General features: G+C 42.4%; 1 protein-coding gene across 1 annotated transcript in view; it reads left to right on the top strand.

Moving 5' to 3' along the window:
• LOC121296269 (probable helicase with zinc finger domain) overlaps positions 1–19,835 on the top strand; it is a 39,230-nt gene that overhangs the window by 17,493 nt on the left and 1,902 nt on the right. Inside the window, exons 17-29 of the mRNA XM_041221610.1 lie at positions 706–824; positions 1,599–1,744; positions 3,137–3,284; positions 5,369–5,552; positions 5,791–6,019; positions 10,359–10,566; positions 13,364–13,415; positions 13,515–13,699; positions 16,002–16,200; positions 16,888–16,964; positions 17,238–17,775; positions 17,921–18,143; positions 18,510–19,074. Of these exons, the coding sequence (XP_041077544.1) occupies positions 706–824; positions 1,599–1,744; positions 3,137–3,284; positions 5,369–5,552; positions 5,791–6,019; positions 10,359–10,566; positions 13,364–13,415; positions 13,515–13,699; positions 16,002–16,200; positions 16,888–16,964; positions 17,238–17,775; positions 17,921–18,143; positions 18,510–19,074 (2,873 nt within the window). The remainder of the gene's footprint in view (positions 1–705; positions 825–1,598; positions 1,745–3,136; positions 3,285–5,368; positions 5,553–5,790; positions 6,020–10,358; positions 10,567–13,363; positions 13,416–13,514; positions 13,700–16,001; positions 16,201–16,887; positions 16,965–17,237; positions 17,776–17,920; positions 18,144–18,509; positions 19,075–19,835) is intronic.

Genomic DNA, 19,835 nt, shown 5'->3' with positions numbered 1-19,835 from the left:
GGAAGCAAACACACCTAGGGATATAGGGGAACAAAAATCAAACAAGAACATGATGAAACTCAATCCAAGATAATGTAGCAACATTAACAATCTTGCTGTGTTCTGTCCGGAGAGTCCTTTGCTATTTGCCATTTCCAAAGCTATATCAATATCCCTGCAGACTTCACCCTGTAGCTTTGCTCCCATCTTCAAAACTCCCACCTAACTTCTGTCTTCCTATTGCTGTGACTTTTTTTTGCTTCCAAAAAAAGTGATAGTGTTTACATGTTTATGTAATCTTTATTCTTTTCTGTTCTGAGGCATGAACTCATTTGACTGATTCTTGGTAATTGCTGCTCAGAACAACCCTGGGGGAATTTCCGCTCATCTGGGTGCAGAAAGCTGTCCTGTAACCGGACAGCCTCAGGCATGCTTGGACCTGCTACCAGGACACAGTGGTCAGACTAGTTTGGAAACAGAGCATTAATGCTGTGCCTTGCCCTGTGCTAGGAATATTGCATTCGTGCCTCTGGAATAACAAGACCATGCTTTTAAATTTACTGATGGAGTTGACTTCTTCGTCATTGTAAGATGCAATGCTTTAATTGTATGATCTTCGAAACAAAACAATACATGGGTCACTTGTTTGTGGAGTCATAGACTGTTGTAAAGTTGTTCTGGTCATGTGATTTCCTTGAAGATGATTAAACTTCTGTTCTTTCTCAGGTATCTTTACACACATTCTGTTAGATGAAGCAGCTCAAGCCATGGAGTGCGAGACCATCATGCCATTTGCGCTTGCCAGTAACAGCACGAGAATTGTGTTAGCAGGAGACCACATGCAGGTAAGCAAAATGAATCCATAAAACAAATTGCATTTTAAGTTGTGTATCTACATGGAGCATATTTTCAGTTGAAGTATTTGAAATTTCCATATACTGACAGACAGTTTGGATTGAAACAGTACTGTGGGAGTGTGCTTTGCAAAAGCCCATCTACAACGTTACTTGACGTGTTTCTAATATTGTGTCCGGTCCTGTATATGCACCGCTGCCCAGAGAAGGGTGGTTAGCCTGGAGGCAGTGAGAATCCTGCCAGGCTAGGAATAGTGCCACCTAGTACCAGAGCTTCTGCTTCAGAGCAGATGGGAGCCAAAGGAACCCGGACAGCGTTGCTTCTCTCTTACATTACAAAGCAGCATGAAAACAAGAGCGCACTGTGTTAATGACACTGCCAGTTGAGAAGAGCTGCTATTGAATCATTAGTAATGCCAGTGTGAAGCATTAGATTGCTTGATGTCATTATTCTAGTTGCTGGACCAAATTCTGTTGAGAAAGAAAAACAAAAAGTATTTGCAGCAGTATCCAAATTTTGAAGGCTCCCTTATTTTTTATTTTATTTTTTTGTAAGGCATTTGTTTAGCTACGTTAAGCTTAGTTTGGTCTATCATCACATTTTTAGGTTTACAAAAGAGATAATACTATCAAAGTCCTCCCCACTGAAGACACCAAGTCCTTTTTAAGCATCATTCGGTGGTGGTATTTTAAATCCTTTTATTAGCAGTGCATAGAGAATTGCGTAGTTTTGTTCATAACCCTTTTTTTCTTTGCTCTCCCCAGCTTAGTCCCTTTGTGTACAGTGAATTCGCCAGAGAGAGGAACCTTCATGTGTCATTGCTGGACCGACTGTATGAGCATTACCCTGCCGAATACCCCTGCAGAATACTGCTGTGTGAGAATTATCGCTCCCATGAAGCTATCATCAAGTAGGTGTGAACTTTTTCACGTCACGCCTCTGTTCAACTAACGCGAGAAACCCTGGGGGGGGGGGGGGGGGGGGTATAGAGAAGCGAGCCCCTAAGAACCTACCCCACGAAATACAACTGGATCGCTCTTAGCAGTGTCCATCGCTTAAATAAGATTAAAAAAATCTTATTTTAGAGGATGTGTGTTTGCATGATTTATAATTCACAGCTCTAATTTAAAGGAGCTGAGATAATATAAGTCCTTGTTTTTCAGTACCTTAGCCGTGAGACTGTCAGAAGCTTGTAATACAAACCGTGCCGTGGCTGATCCATGCCACAGTAATCTAGCCCTACTGTCTTAAAGGAGAACTTCACTGAGGTTTCAACTAATCTCAACCTCGATAACCCAGTATCGCTCCCCCCACTCAACTCCAATCTGTATATGTTGAGGTTTTTATTTACTCTGCAATCCGAGACGTTTTGGTTTTTGCAGCTGTGTGCGGCATCAATGCTGGTATTGGTGTGCCCCATTGTTATCTGCCACCAGATGGGACTGTGTTTGTCAGCCGCCCAGCAGATTGTACCTCGGCTACCCAATTTGCATCATTAAATATCAACACTTCTGTCACCGAGGAATTGGCTTCTCCACTGGGAATCCACTGTTAACAGAAAATGTAGCCTTTTATCACATTAAGTCCAGTATGATTTGAAGTGGTGCCTTCATTTTAACAGTGTGCTTCTTTCTGCAGTTCTGTTGCATGATATAGAATGTATACTGAAGACATGTGGGTGCCGGGGACATACTGCATATAAGCAATATATGACGTATGGACGTGTTTTATTGGGGTGGGGAGGGGTTATATCGTACCATACCTTCACATTGCTTTTGTTTTTATTTCACAAATGCTTTTTTTTAAGTTTGTTCAACATTTGTGCCAGCCCATTCAGAATGTCCAGCCTTAAGAGACTGGTCACTGGTCTCTTATTCCTGGTGTTGCTGGTGACTTGGAATGTTTTTATTGACCACTAGACACAACACTGGCCTGGAGGTTGTGTTGGTTTGCTATCATAGCCTCCTTTTTTACTGTTGGTAGCAAATAATTAATTATGGATAGTAACTAATGATGATTATTTAGTTCACATTAGTTTCTAACTGTAATAAATGATAGCCTGCTTGTGTATTACACAGAATTAACAGGTATACAGCTGTAGATTTAGTGTAGCAAGATTTATATTTTTTAGTTTTATTTTAAATCTTGTGTAAAATTTGTGATGCTAATAGGTAAAATAAAACAGAGGGTTTGAGACTTGACACTCAAACAGCTGGATGCGAGAGTCATTAAGTTGTAGGCTGTGGGAAGTAACTGGGACAGACACTTGAAATCTCCGCTACATTTTGTGTTCCTGTTGTAGTTACACGTCTGAACTGTTCTACGATGGGAAGCTGATGGCCAGTGGTAAACAGCCTGCACACAAAGACTTCTACCCGCTAACGTTCTTCACAGCAAGAGGAGAGGACGTGCAGGAGAAGAACAGCACTGCCTACTACAACAATGCGGAGGTAACACGAACGCCCCTGTGAACAGGAGCTGCAGGGTGACGTTGAGCTAGAAACACACACACACACACACAGGCAGTACTGGCAGGGTGAAACTGAGACGCATGGGAGGGACACGCTGCCACAGCCCCCCACATGCTCTGTGTTCGTCCTCTTCTACCGGCTCCTTTTATTTTGCCCAGATATGGTTACTGGAACTAGGTCCTGCTTTCAAGAACGGGCAAAAATGAGTGACGCTGCAATTTACAGCTCTCCTAAAAAAATATTATACAACAAAATATGCAAACTTACTCACTAGCAAATAGTTTTATTAGTCTGTATAACTCTTGAATTAATTTAATTAATTTTTTAATTTATTTTACCGTGTCACGGTAACCTGGATCTTGTCATGCCTGTAGCTGAACATGAGTGCAGAAGTAGAATGTGGGAGGCAAAGATGTTTGAGCATGTGCCTTACTGTGTGACAGCGTGGTATTCAGTGACTGAAATTATCTTGAGTGCCAGGATTCAGTGTTAAAAGGCATCATTTAGAACCTCTTGTGTACAGGCTGTCTCCCGGCGCACACACTTCTGTGCCTGTCTGTGCAATTGTACAGAAATGAACTTGCTTGTTAAATGACTTTATTTGGAAAGCAATAATGTAAGTAATTGTATGGACCTGCTAGAGAAAGGCTCTTTAGTTGATGAAGCTCAAAACAGGAGGTGATTTGAAACTTTGTAACCCAATGAATGGCCCTTTCTATAGCAGCGAGGCGATGCTGTGAAAGCCATTGGGTTTTTCATCAGTGTATCTGTGTCACTGTTTCATAAAGGCAAGGGAAGGTCAGGAAAGGTCCCACAATATTATCAGAGCAAACACCTTTACAGTCATTACTGACTGAAAGGTGAGTTATTACCAGCCCCAGGCAAGCTGGAGGTACAGGAACGACTTCTTGATGACAGGACATTCCTGAGCAGTGCTGGCTGATGGTATTCATCTAACTTGCCATTTACAATAATAATAATAAAAAAACAAATAAAGCAGGCTGTTGTGCTTTTTGTACTGCAGTCCATACAGGCAAGACTACTACAGATTTAGAAGTTTCCTCATTAAAAATGTATAATGTGCATTTCAATCGTGTGTAAAAACAAATAGGTTTGTTGTTGGGTTGCATAGGCTCAATGTTACAGGTAAAAATACCCAAGTTTACAATCCAGTCTTGTACTTGATTGCCATGGAGAAGGTTCTGTGTTGGCCGATCAGCATTTACAGTGAATAGTTTGGACCAAGATATGATGGTGCATCAGATAAATAACCCAAATGTATCGACTCAAGGTAAAACAGTGACTGAGAGTACATTTATTTTAGTGAGTAGTGATGTTGTTTTTAATGATGTCGAATTACTGCTGTCAGTTTCTGGTCATTGCCGGGACACTGTTGTACCCCTCAGCAGATTAAGTTCATTATTTAAAAGACGTTGTAGAAATTAGCTTTGGTTGCGGTAAATGTTATCAAGGGTACAGTGGCTGCTGCAGAAAAATGGCCCTTGATGCAACTTGTCACGAATTGGAAAACTAAAGAAAATAATTATTTCTTTTGTTGTTGTTTTGAATATTGTAGGTTAATTTGCATTGTAATCTAATTATTTAAGGTGCAGTGAAGATTGATTTATAGTGGCACGTGAGAGCCCTGGCAGTGGCAGCCACATGTCTTCCATTTATTTATTTTTAGATCTTTATTTTTCTAGGAGTACTTTATTCATCTGTTCATTTATTAACAAATAAATAGCCAATTATATTCTTGGTTCAGTGGTATTTAAAATCCTCCTATTAAATTTTAAAGGCTATTTTTATTTATTTATTTATTTTAATTTAACTTATAAATGAGCTCTTACTCTGTCACAAACTTTAATTTAGTATATTGTATTAGAAACGTTTCTGTTTTAACAGCTATGGCTTTTCAGTAAAGATGGAAGAGTGTTTTATTCCTGATAGCTTTTTCGTGATTGTTTCTTGTTTTAGGGTTGCAGTGGTGATTGTAGACAGTGTGAATGTATAGTTTCTTTGGATCTTCTGAATACCTGTTGTAACACTTTTCCATGCTGCAGGTGTTTGAGATAGTGGAGAGAGTGGAGGAGCTGCGGAAGAAGTGGCCGGTCGCCTGGGGTAAACTGGATGAAGGGAGCATCGGTGTGGTCACTCCATACGCAGACCAGGTGTTCCGGATTCGGGCAGAACTGCGCAAGAAGAGAATGTCCGACGTCAGCGTTGAACGAGTGTTGAATGTTCAGGGTGGGTGGCTTTGAAAGTATTAGTTTCAGTAGCGAGAACTTTTTAAAAGCCCTAAAAATACATATGTGCATTTTTATTTTTATGAAAACATAAGCTAGACTAGAAATTCCCATTACCTCTGAAGAAGATTTTTGAGCTCTTGAAATCCTAGTGTTGGTATGTTGCAGTTACAGCGCCAGCTCTTCACGCCTGTTAGCACCGTTGCCTTGATTGACACGGGTGGTTTAATGTATTTCAGGAAAGCAATTCCGAGTGCTGTTCCTCAGCACGGTGAGGACGAGGCACACCTGCAAACACAAGCAGACTGCAATAAAGAGGAAGGAGCAGATGGTCGAGGACTCCACGGAGGACCTGGACTATGGCTTCCTGTCCAACTACAAGCTGCTCAACACGGCGATCACAAGGTCCCAGTCCCTGGTGGCTGTGGTGGGAGATCCCATTGCCCTCTGCTCTGTTGGGAGATGCAGGTACGTTATACAAATTAACCCTTTCAGTCCTGAATCGGATTAGATTCTGCACGTAAATCAGGTCATTGTGTCTTTATCTGGTTTTCAGCCACTCCGAGCACTGACCTGCCAGTTGCCTTGAGTGTAAAATGGAGATTCAACATCTTATCATCTTCAGAGCATCATTTGCATTGTGCAGTGAATTCTCCTAGCCCTGTGAACCACTCTCCTGCTTCAGTCCCCACTCCCTGTAATCTAATCTGTGCTGTTTTATAATTGGTAAATCTATGCTTGGTAATTAAGACGTTTAATGTGTGGCCGTACGTGAATCTCTTTCCCACCCTTCCCTGTGTGACTTCACTTCACCCCGAAGAGAAACGCAGGGAATCATGGAAGAGACATTGGAAAAAGAGAATTCTCAGATAGCTGGATCATAAGGCATTTGTGTGTAGGTGGATAGAAAATGCTAAGTATCTTGCCCTGCGCACATCTTTATCTTTTGTTACAAAGGAAAACGTCCTCATCAGTGGGACACTTAATAAAATGGAGTTTGCTCCATTTTATCTTTAAGGGAGTTGTTCCAAGCACACTAATTGTGGGATTTCATTTACATTAAAACCAGTTCCCATGGGCCGTCGGATGAAATTGGTGTTTTAGAGCTTTCTTGCTAAATTAAGAAACTGCTTTTTCTTGTGTTCTGGGTAAGCAAGCCCCCCTCCTTCTCCCCTATACGCCTTGCTGTGGATTCCTGTGAACACATGAAAAACAGTATATAACCACCACAGTGCTGTCATGAGCAACTGGTAGTTCACCCAGTAAAATTAATTATCTCTGTGGTAGAGTTTGAAAGGTGATGTGGTCAGCTTGTTTTCTCACATTCGCCACAGCTTGTTCCTGAGGTGTCTGAGTTTTTATTCCCAGTGTTTCACACTCCAGTAAAATTGCTTTTTGCAGAGAGAGGGAGAGAGCGAGCACGCTTGGGGCATTCAGAAGAACGTGTGCCGTTTCCTCAACCGAGATCTGGCACGTGTCGCTGCAGGCTTGACTGGTCATTGGATTATAACAGAGAATCTGTTTCACAGCGACACCCCCACTGAAATATCATGCGTTTTATTTACTTGAGCATTTCACTTTCTTTCAGGATCCAGTTGCCTTCAGGTATCCCAAACTTTCTTTAGCTTTAATACTATTCTTTGGATTTTAAATAGTGTGCAATTTATTTGACGAGGAGGGTATGAATAAAATAAATGACGTTTATAAGAGGTTCGCTATTCTAATTGACAGTTGTCAGAGTGTGTTACCAGTAGCTAGTTTAACTGCACCCTGTTCTGTTAAAGTGGCTGTTGAAACGTCCTTGTATTTGTCAGTGCTCTGTTAAGTATGAAAGATTAAACTGGTGCTGGTTCATTTGTTTCTTTGCTATGTCAGAAGCACAGTGGAAGCCGATTTATATTCTTGGTAAATCATTTTTTATTGGCTGTTATGAGTTACTAGGTTTATAGACACTAGAAGAAGCTTGTGTTTTATTATGGGCCTTGAGTAACTTTTTGGTAGAAGATATTCTTCCCTAACCATCCATGAAATAAAGAAAAGAAACTCTACGCCTTCTATTCAGTCTTGAACAATGAAGACGACGCGGCGGTCTGATTCAAGCATTCGAAATTCTAACACGTATTGACAATGTCGACCCGAGGGACTTTTTTGACCTGGAAAAAAAACAATATATAAAATATATATAATTGTTTTTCATTTTAAACTTGTTCCAGTAGGTTTCCAGTTAACATCTGATACTTGCTTCTCCATGGACTACATTATTTAATTAATTCATTTTTAAAAAATATTTTTATAGTGCTTCAGCAGTTGGTGTCTGCCACCTGGCCATGACAGCTTCCTGGTAAAGTTCAGTCTGGGTTTAGATTAATTACAACTGCTGTCTGGAGATTTGTTTGTTCCAGATGTTGATTTCATAACGCCACAGCAGGTGAATTTGTTTGCTAACAGCCACTGTGTGTTTTGTGTTGACCGCAGGGTTGGTCGCCCCTGTGCTTTGCTGTGGCACACTGCAGTATGGTTCCCGTGTCTAGGTTGGAAGAGCAGTTGTAAGATCAAGTGATTTAGTTTAGAGTGCCTTCAGAACTATGTACTGTACTGCACTGTTAATTTATCTCTCTCAGCCAAAGCTGTTTTGTTCATCTGGTATTTTTTCATGGATAAGTCTGATTTCTTACTACATTACTGGTCCCATGTTTTTTTTTGTGATCTTTTCTTTTTCCGATTTGCAAATGCTTTAGATAAACTGCTGCTGCTTCCTAGTAACTGCTGTAAATCACGTGTGAGCTTGCAGTGAGTTTGGACTGCAACACCAGCCTGTGGTCTGTGAAGTATCTGCCTTTTTAAAATTGAGGTGTCAAAGACAAACATGCAAGCAGTGATAGAGCTACAGTTACGAAGTAAGGAAACAGACAGAATAAAAACATTCAGAACATTTGAAATACTCCGATGGGATCGAGCGGAGTACATTTTCGTGTGACAGGCCTATTTTAAAGAGCTGTTGGTTCAAGTGGGTGTGTTTTTATAAATGCACTGTTATATTTATTTATTTACAGACTACCTGTACTAAGAATTTATTAAAGTTCACCTAGTGCTTAAGAGATCCAGACAGCCCTGTGCTCCTTTTGCAGTAGTTTCACATGCTGTGTCATTTAATATGTAGCTTAAATGATGCTTTTTGTGAGAGCATTTTATGTTTTGTATAATGTGCTTTACTCTTGCCCTTTGTAAAAATGAATATATCAATCCACACACTAGTAAAGCCTCAAGTTGGCACAGCCAGCTTGCTTTCAAGAGGGGCTTTCTTTTGTTATAAAGCACGTTATAAAGAAACTGAAATCGCTCCAGCTTGACCTCTTTATACTTTTCATAAAGGAGCTAACGTGCAGGAGGTTGTATTCTGGCGCTAATTTTTTTTTTTGGGGGGGGGGGGGGGGGGGGGGATTTAAGCCGAAACAATCAGCAGTTGCAGGATGACACGTTTATATAACACAGGCTTACAAGTACAAAGCTGCTTTCTTACGAAGGTGCATGTTTTGGGTCCAGTCAGAGGTGCTTTCTTTGTATCGACGAGTGTGTGTGTGCACATTGCCTAGATTGGCATATTCGTCATAAGGCACAGCACCAAATGGAACACATGTACTAAACAAATTGACTGGAGGTTATCTTGGCGTCAATTTGCCATTCACTGTTGCCATCAACAGAACACATTTGTGAGGGTTAAAGCTCAGAAAGCACCATGCTGGCGGGAGCTCAGCTGGCCTTGCAGGTTTGTTTGCTTTTTGCCTGTCTGTTTTTCTCAGTGCAGTGTGGCAGTACTGTGTACTTGGTTGAACCTGAGCAGTCCCTGCCCCTCATCCTCTCGACATCATAACAGTGAAGCTGGACATTTAAAATTAGTTCCGCTTCTTCCCTCTTCACAGCTGAGCAGGCATGTAATTGCTTGCCTTTTGCAAGACCTGTGACCTGCTCGGATAGACCTGAAAGAGCTTCTTTCACCGGTGGCCTCCTCTTATCCGGTCTGTTTAAGGATTTGTCTGTCTCTCTACAGACAACTAAAGGGAAGGGAAGTAGGAGGCTGCTGTTGCTGTGAACTGTTTGTGTGGTGATGGCTTGTTTTGACGTTTAGGTGCTAAATTGTATCCAGGTGTGCACACCATTGACAGTAATCGAAAGAGTTATGACATCCTGCCAGTTGTCTCTTTGTCCAGCCTATTTGCTGCCAGACTTTGTCATCACAGCAAAAGAAATTGGCAAAATGTTTATATTTGAGTTGTCTTTCCCTGTTGAGTTGATTTTGTAGCTTGTGTGTAGAATTGTGGGAATAGCTGATCATCATCTTTCTACTACCACATTTAATTGAGCCTATTCAGAAAATAATTGGCTTAAGTGTTACTGCTTTAATTAATCACCAACCAAGCAAAAAAACAACCCAGTGTTCTGCAATTTAACTTTGTTCCCTATACAAAACAAACGCCAATAAACGTACAGCCCATTTCATCTTTAGACCGGGTTTTAATAAAACAGTTTAATTTCACTTTGAGGATTAAAAAAAACTATGTGCAGAAACCCATACATTTTGCTACATTTTGTATGAGAAATGTATTGAAAAAGGGAAGTTCATTCCATGCAGTATATTAGAGAAAGATCTTGAGAGCTCTCACCATGAATGGCTCGCCCCAGCCCCCGAGGGTGTGCTGTGCACTCACTTCACTGGCTGTCCTCTGGATTAACCGCTTGCTATGAAAATGTAATTTGTGTCGGAGCTGTCAGGAATCTCTCGCTGACCTCGTTCTGTTGTTCCTTACAGGAAGTTCTGGGAGCAGTTCATTGAGATCTGTCATGAGAACAACAGCCTCCACGGCATCACGTTTGAGCAGATCAAGGCCCAGCTGGAGGCGCTGGAGCTGAAGAAGACCTACGTCCTCAACCCTCTGGCTCCGGAGTTCATCCCCAGGGCCCTGAGGCAGCAGCACCACCCTGCAACCTCCAACAAGCAGCAGCAATCTCCACCAAAGGTAACAAGAGATTGCAGCGAGACGTGGTCTTTATATGTACACTGCTGGATATACACAGGGTCTCATTTAAATGTGCAGAAAGCACTGTTTCTTCCCATCAAGCATAGTTACCCAAGGTATAACCTAGCTGTCGTCAAGGTGTTGCTACAACGATAAGTGCACTGGGGGCGGGGTAGGGTGAATGTGATTTGACTAAAAATGCATAAAATACAGTGCTTAGCAAGCATGCACCACCTGCAAAAGCCCCTGCAGCCACATCCTTCCTTGAGCCAGTGCTTTTTTTTTTTTTTTTGCCATTTGTATTCCGTTGATGGTAACCTTGCCCTTTTAATTGCTCCCCTTACTGTTTGTACAGTGGAAGCGCTTGACCGCATGCTGGAAAGTAGCGACATTCTTTGTTGGCAACAGGAACACAAAGATCGCTTCGATTCCAAGGCAGTAGTAATATTGTAGGTTCGGTGGGATAGCTTTCCTTTTCAGACTTGACAGCTCGGATGCTACAATGTGAATGTTTTAAAAATCGCGATAACAGTGTATCATCGTTTCTAAAAAAGAATGTAAAAAAAAAAAAAAGATGTAATCTGGGACAAACTTAATTTTAAAAAGTAGAACATTGTAGGCGTATCTATTGTCTCGCTGTTTCTAACATTCCTGCTTTACCACTTTTTAAATAAGCACAGAGCTGGAGGCCATGGTGGTGATCTAACATGCAGGTGTAAAGCTTTCAGGAAACGAGGGGCTTCTGTTTTTTAAAGCTCCCCTCTTGCTAAAATGCTTCTCCCTCTCAGCTGCTGGCAGCGTGGTGTTCAGCCAAGTGCTAAAATACAAGCCTCTCTATTTCTTAAGTTTAAAGACAACAGCTTGTGTTCTCCTTCAAAATGTCAAGACACGAAAGTGTGCTTTTCTAAAGGACCATGTAAGTGATTTATTTATTTTATCCTCATGTAAGTGATTTATTTATTTTATGCTCAATGCACATGCTGCCCCAAGTGTTCACTGCACAGCATTAAAAGTTTCATGTGTCCGCACCTGACGTTGCTTTAACTTTTGCTACTGAATGGTAGATTTCTTTAAGCAATACGCAGTCTTTGTCTCTCCAGGGGTTCAGAGGTGCAATGAGTTGTGAAAGTGTACCAGTGATTTTAGCAGGCACCCAGAGATGTGTACCAATGTGTCTGTCTGGCTCTGCAATGTGTTTAATTAGGTTTAAACACCTACCTGCTTAATGTGTACAGGCTCGAGGTATGTGTATTTGTTTTTGTTGTAAAGGCCCCTATTGTGCGTACACATACAGACATATTGATAAACAGGAGATGCATACAGGTTTTTTTTTTCCTCCTCCACAAGGATGAAACGTTCTCAGTGCAGGTTGACCCCACACTTCTAATTAACAAAGGCTGCAAAAGCAAACTCCATTTTCACAGCTCCTCTACACCCAGACAGGTTGAACATGCTGATGGCTGTGCTTTTACGCATGGCTGTCTTGGCGTAGATGCAGCGCACTTAAACCAGTAATCCGGTCATGTCTCAATGTTTGAGCCCGGTCTGTATGTTTAAGCTGCTACTATTTTAATTAACAGTTTCACACTTGACTTCTGTTTCAGCTGCTGCACTCGAGTCATTTACAAATGCATATTTCCTGGGTTTGGTGCCGTTGACAAGCTTTAAAAGGGTAGTAGGCTAGCTTTATTTTGTTTGTTAATGTTTGGCCGATAACGCTACAGAAGATGAAGTTAAACAGCTGGATCCCAGCATTGCTGTAATGAAGATCATATATTTAAAAAAAAATAGTAATTCACCTTTTGGATTCAGATGGCAATATTGCTCTTCCAGATGACTCTTGAAACCATTCTGTGTTGATCCATTTTTTTAATCCCTGAAGGACGCTGGCAGCACATCAGATGGCGAGCTCTAACTCTGCCATTCTGAAAAGCAATTTTACTTGATTTTCACACGAGTGTCTTTTGGAAACACAAGTGCTTTGCTAATGCCACACCTCATTAACCTGTGACAGGGAACAGTGCCACACTGAATTTCAGGATCTGCCATTGCTTCTGGACTGCGCTTGCATGTGCCAGTTATTGAGTGGTATGAAGACAGGGTTAAATAGCAATTTATTGATGGTATTTCCATCACCCCAATGTAATGACGTATTATTTATGTTCGTCTTCAGCTCCCCCCTCCCCAGGGAACCCTTATTCCTGTCAACTGGGATATAGCGGAGGTGTCTGTACCTACATATACGTGCATGTGTTTACAGCATCTTACACTAATGTAATTGGAGCTTTTGGATCATTCCAGCTCTACTTGGACTGTTTTGTATTTTTTTGGATACATTGAATGCTGAAGTACCTGTGTGCTGTTCAGTAGATTTCAGTAGCTCACTAGTTTTTAGGAGTGGATTGCAGTTTGAAATGTCGTGTGTCAAACCCTACAGTGGACATTTCGTTGTGGATAGCTACCTGTTGTAGTTTGAGGTGGGCGGTTGTAAAGCTGTCTAAATGTTCTCTTCACATGTTCCTTCAAGTGTCCTGTTTAGTGTTACTGTTAATTGCTTACCTTGCTGTTAAATATTAACTTCAATATGCTGGAACAGAATTTTGTGGAAGCAGTTTTTGGTTCTGTGTACTGCCGTTGCAGTAGTTAAGCTGAGTTTTTCTCCTGCAGCTTCCTTGAATTAAGAACGAGCGAACAGTCTGTTTTTTGATTCCTGTGATGTGTAGTGTTGCTTTTAAAGATGCGGTTGAGGGAACTACAAGGACAGTAGTACTTTAACATATTTCTTCTTCCTGTGTAGGGTAAAGGCCCGCACCAGAATCAGAGTGAAGCTTTTCCAGCGGAAGGATTTGGTAAGCTGTCCCTCTGACATTCGTGCTCGTAATGTGTGTGTTTGTTTTCTATCACTGGGTTGTAATCTCTTTTTTTATTTTATATATTATTTTTTCTAGTTCAGCCCAATCCATCTGTTTTGATTGGAAACCCAATCCGAGCGTTCACTCCTCCCCTCGGGACCCACCCTACCCTGGGAAAATCACCCAGCCCAGTCCAGAGGATAGACCCTCACACTGGGGCAGGCATCCTCTACGTGCCAGCTGTCTATGGAGGAAACATGGTCATGTCGATGCCTTTGTCTGTAAGCAATACGCTATTGATTTATTGATTGATTTATTGTTTTTATTTATGTATTATATGTGTGTGTGTGTGTGTACTCTATAGTTAACTTTTTACACATCTGATCAACACAGTAATTCCTAGATATACCCCAAATAGCCCATTTTCATTCTGTGAGCAATGCTCTTCTGTCTAAATGCCATAGAAAATGTGCTTGCTGTACAGTGATGGGGGCCAGTAGTGAAAACATGCCTTTTTAAATTTTGTTTACTATTTACAGGTGCAATTGTATTATTACATGTTCCTTTGCTTTCCCTGTCTGGTGTTGCAAGCAGTAGATTTACTTCCGTTGCTTTACTACACTGTCTGGTTTGTGTTTCTGTTTTTTTTTCCCCAGTGCGATTGTTTTATTTTGCTTGGCGTTTTTTTTTTTTTAGCTGAATTTGTCGACTCTAACACCAGTTGATATCTGATGGTACATGTTTCATTACTGATAAAGCCTATACGCAGCTTATCATGAATAGTTATTTTCCAGCATAAAGCTAAATGGGTAAGTGTATTTATGGTGTGCAGTAAGCAAACAAAACCCAACTCAATTTAAAAATGCTTGGTTCAGATTAAAGTGTAATTAAATAAAAGCAGATTTTTGCCCTTCAACTGCACGTTGTCTAGAGGTTGACTGTATCTGATGTAAGTCACCGTGATCGCATCAAAATAATGAACCGCGCTTCAAATTGCAATGCCAATAAACAATGAGTGTGGTGTTGCTCATGCCTGTCGAGATAAGAGACCAGAGATCTGCTTCCGGGCCTCGGCTGTACTGTTTTATTCGACTGCACGTTGTGCTCCTGCAGAGTAACAGTGTGTGTTTGCTTATCAGGTCGGTCAAGGTGCTTATTCAATATGGGAGTTGCTGCAGGTCGTTACCCTGCGTTTGGGAAGACGTCTGTAATCTGAAGTTGAGATCTGGCAACCAAGAAAGGGAACAGACCGCAGATGTTTGATTTAAAATGTAAATGTGTGGCTCTAAGGGACTCATATCTTTTGTTTTAATTTTATAATGCATTAAAAAAAAAAAAATAACATTGAATTTTTCACTTGATAATGGCAATAACCCCTCTTTTTTTATTTCTTGACTAAATAATCTCTCCCTTGTGTTAATGTGTCTAAATTAGACACAACAAAGCTTGATCAAAACTGTAGAAAATCAAGTTTTGTTTTTATTAATAAATATTCTAGTTCTGATTTAAAAGACTTTGACATGAGCAATACTTCTAATGACCCTGTAGATGAACCGAAACAAAAGGAAGACATTCTGCAGAGTGGAGGGGGTCTGAAAGCTCAAGTTTTCACATGCATGGTTGATATTTCAGTGTCTCTCTCGAGAGACATTATTGTGAATAGCACCATTTGCTCTAGTGTTTCTATGAATTTGTTCAATTAGGAATTAACCTGTGGCGTTTTATCAGCTTAGCACAGGCATCAACTGTTGTCAGCAGAGTGCTGCTGCTGTTTGAGTTTTGTACAAAAAAAAAATGCAAAGGCAGGCAGGCGATGCATTTGAACGGGTCTGAGACGGCCGGAGACCCATCTGGTGTTTACGGGGTTTGTTTTTAAAGTCGGTCTCGTCGGAGGGCCCAGGGCCACCTGTTTGTTTGAATCTCTCTTGAAATATGTTAAGCTGTTCTCTTCTAGATGTGGTGCGGCTTGTCATTCAGAATGAACAGTTTTAGTGCACGACCGCCCAACGTACACAGTGAGCAGTGATTTTATGGAAATAAAAGCTATTGAAGTATTACAAAAAACAAAGCTTCTGCAAAGCCCCTTGCTGTAATCTGCGGGTTGCACATTTTCCTATCTTCAGTTCGTTCAGTTTATTTAGCCTGTAGGTAAAATCCCTATTGCTTTCGCTGGAAATTTAAAACTGCTTTGTGGCCGAGGTATTTGAATTTGAACGATCAGTAGAATCAAAGTGTTAAACTTATTTAGTTGCTTCGTTGCATCAGCAGTGCAAAATGTAGTTTTTTGCAATGTACTCGAAATGAAACTTTGCGTTTTGTTTGAAGAGACTCTGTTCTACCGGTGGTCAGCATCGTGAGGGAAGCCCACGTTGGCGTTTGTGTCCTTTTATACAGGGAATGTTTTTACACGTTTCTTTCTTTGGTTGTATGAGCTGCTAACCTTAATTGAGCTTGCTAGAGCTATTGGCACTCGCTAAGCTAAGGATAGTCAGTCATACACCCCTGTATGTTTACTGCAGGTACCCTAGAGGCTCCCCTCGTGAATCGCTGGACTCAGTCGGGTGACACATGTGTTTGTTCTAGGTTCCCTGGCCGGGGTACCAGGGCAGGTTTGCAGTGGACCCTCGTCTCATGACTCACCAGGCTGCCATGGCGTACAACATGAACCTGCTGCAAGCCCACGGCCGTGGATCCCCCAACCCCTTCGGTGGGAGCCACCCCTCCCCAGTTGGGATGAGCCAGCAGCAGCAGGAGAAGGAGCAGGAAGAGCAGAGCAGGAACGGTGTGTGGAGTTGATGGGGCTGTCTGGGGAAATTCATACTGTACAGCTGACGTTTTTACATTTAGCGATAATGTAATGCAGGGGTAACCTTTCCCATTCATCGAACAAACCTCATGGTTAGAAAGCATATTGCTGTACCATTCTGCTTTTTAAAAAAATAAAACTGTTCCTGTTGTCTGTAGGATCATAATGACTTTAAACCCACGCCTAATCTGAACAGTAATTTTCTGTTCAATTAGCTAAAAATAGACCCGTGTATAGTTCCATGCTGGCATCTGTTTACAGACGCTTCATATTTTAAGGGCATGACAGCTGATAACAGTAGAAGGTTGAGATGATTATTTAGATTCCATTAAATGTCGTCTACAGCGTAGGCTACTGTGTGGTTTTATAATGTCCTGAGGTTTTCAATGTAGCCTTGGGTACATAATTACCTTATCAAGCAGAACAAGCTACTGCTAACTCCTAGTTTACAACACTATGTGATGGCTTTCATTCTTGTCTGGATGCTGTGGGTCGATTTGCATGTCATCACCCCTGTGAATTAAAAACTTCAGGACGCTAATTTAACAGACGAGAAGTTATTCCATGATAATTAAATCGGAACTCGCTTAGTTATAACACCTCGTAGTATGTAGCTGTGTATATCTTGGAGGATAACTGTTAAATCTTTTTGATCTTATGCAGGTAAAATGGATGGAAAATCTGAGCATAACAGTCTGCACACCCCAGACAGGAAAGCCCCTGATTCCAAAGAGAAACAGGTATCGCGCTTTTATTTATTCTATGAGGTGAACTAAACGCAGTAATGCCAGCTATGTGAAGCTGGTTGGGGAAAAGGGATTAAGAGCTTTTTAACAACTCGTATCTCGGAAAGCGTTTTCAGACTTTTAAAGTAGTTTGCAGTGCAGCTTTTTGCACAGCAGTGGAGGAAGTGTTTCTAGAATATAGTAGCACTGCTTCTATTTGTTGTGATGTCAGGTACCAGATTTTAGAAAGCCAATGCAGCTGCTAAACTATTTCTTATTTTTGTCCAGGTGGAACCTGAGGCTGGACAGAGCAGAAGCCCTGACCCCCATGCAAGCCTAAATTTACCAAATGCCAGACTCCACAGGAAAGAAAACCCAGTCCAGAGGCCGCTTAACTTCCACCTGGCTCCCCCTAACCCCCCTTTCCCCCCTCACGCCTCCGTTCGGCAGTTCCCACACCAGTACCCTGTCCCCCGGCCCCCGTTCAGAGTCCACCAGCAGCAGCAGCAGGCCCCTCAGAATCACTTGCCCCTGCAACCTGGCCAGGTGCACCAACTGACCCAGCAGCATTCATCCCAGCTATCTCCAGCCTTCCAGGCCGGTCACAACCCCCCCTTCTTCAACCCCCTCCCTCACCGGGGCTTGCACTCCCCGAACCTCGAGGCCATGGCTCCGGAGCAGCCCGCCATGGTGCCGGAGGAGATGAATAATGCGGTGAGGCCCGTTCCACAGCTCAACGCACCACAGCCGCCGCCAGCTCAGCCCAGCCGGCTCAACAGCTTTGTGGAAGAAAACTCTGAGGCGGCAGCCCTGGGAGAAGCGCTAGGTATGTAGATGAAGAGGCTGAACACTGGATACCCCAGTCCTCCTCTCCTCTCCTTTTTTCATTTTTAAAATGTCATTCTTGCATGCATGGCTTGTGCAGCCCATTAAGCAAGCTTTAATGAATCCTTGCTGCTGTTTCTTCACAGACATGCAGGGGGTCGGCACGCTGGAAGCTCTAAGTCAGCAGACGAGACTGCACCAGTGGAATGAACACAATCACTTTCTGCAGAGCAACATGGCTTTCCCTCTGCATCAGCAGCTGGCTCATCCCCTAGCCCAGCAGGCCCTGCGCTTCCCCCAGCAGCTCATCAGAGGCAACTGGAGGCTGGGCAACAATGCAGAGGAGGAGCCTGGACCAGGATACCCCAGGTACATTGGTGACAAAGCGTCTCTACGGTTTCCAAATGCTCCACTGATAGCTGTTTTAGTGGAAACTAATTCCACCTCCTCCCCTCCCTCTGATCAGTTAAAAACAGGTCAAATGTACCTGGCTTTCAACGGTCCATAAAAAGGTATGGTTTATCTAAAGAGTATATCTGCATTCAGCTGTTTCAGATGTGGTTACCAAAATAAACAGGACACTCCCTTTTTGTGACCATTTTCATCTAAATGCTGTGCTCCCGTTCCCTTTCTTCAGTGCGAGTCCAGAATACATTTTGTTAAGTTCAGATGTAAAGATTCTGAATCGCAAAGTCTGATCACAGATTGGATTTTTTTTTTTATTGGTGCTTGTAGGTTCCCCGGTCTGCTCAGAGAGGTGCCTCCTTCAGAGCAGGGTGAGCTACGGGACCTGCCGGAGATGCCCCCTCCCCAGTCTCGCTTGCTGCAGTACAGGCAGGTCCAGCAGGTCCATCCCCGCAACCCTGGAGCCCTCCCCTCCCCTTCGTCCAACTCCAATCACACCGGCCACTTCCCAGGCCCCTACGGAGACACCAACCGGGAGCTTGAGATGATCAACAGCCAGGCTTTTCAGCAGCACCAAGCCCAGATGTTCAACAATGCCTTCCCCATGGCAGCCGGACACACCACCCCTCCTCCAGTGAAGTACCTGCTCCCTGAGGCTCAGTGGCCGCACCCTGGCCTGCAGCAGAACCACATTCTGGGGCAGGGCTTTCACTATGGCATGCAGCAGTTAGCCCACAGACAGGAGCAGGTCCACCTGATGCAGATGCACCATCAGCAGCAGCAGCAGCAGAAGCAGCAGCAGCAGCAGCACCAACAGCAGGCCATCAATCAGGAATCATTTCACCCACTCTCGCCCCAAACGGTGTCTGCTGCTTCACTTCACAACATAGAAGAGGTACAGCATTCATATTGGAAATCTAAATGAGGCTGACTTCACTAGTAAAAAAATATTTTTGAAAGTTGTGTTTTTTTGTTGTTTTCTATATATATATATATATATATATATAGACACACACACACACACACACACACACACACACACACACAGGTCCAGGTGATGAATGTACTCGGCTGGGAGTAGAAGTGCGCTGATGTAGCTTTTTGGGGGCAAGCCTCCCATCTCCGCAGTACCCCACTCAGCCACAGACCATGGGCTGGCAATCGCACACTTTTAGCAGAAGGCCAGCTGTCTCTGCAGTGCATCTTGGTTTGTTTTTATATCACTTCGTTCATGATTTATGATGTGGAAATGTTCGCTTTTGTATCAGAGTTGGAGCTGCTTGGCTAAGTGGAATATGATCTATTAAATCTTTTTAAAGATTTTTTTTTATTTTTAAATACATTAAATTAAACACATTTCAGACACATTTGTTATCTGAACTGTATCCTGCTCAATTATTTGGGTGTTACAGGAAAGACAGATTAGACCAGATGTGTTAAAACAAGGTGTGAAACTGCATAAATTCTCAGTTTGAAATGTGCTTCTCTCAAGCAGTTTATGCTAAATTGTGTGCACAAGAGTTACTGAGTATACAGGGACCTGGATTAAAGCTGGATCTCCTGTGAACCGGAAGAAATGTAATCAAATATTTGGAACAGGACCCTCTCAATATAATTCAGCAATGCGATGCTAAATTTACAGGCAACATAGCACAC

The sequence above is a fragment of the Polyodon spathula genome, chromosome 21 (assembly GCF_017654505.1).
Source record: "Polyodon spathula isolate WHYD16114869_AA chromosome 21, ASM1765450v1, whole genome shotgun sequence".
In the NCBI taxonomy this organism is placed as follows: Eukaryota; Metazoa; Chordata; class Actinopteri; order Acipenseriformes; family Polyodontidae; genus Polyodon; species Polyodon spathula.
Note: the sequence above shows the minus strand (reverse complement) of the source record. Positions and strands in the feature narration are given on the sequence as shown.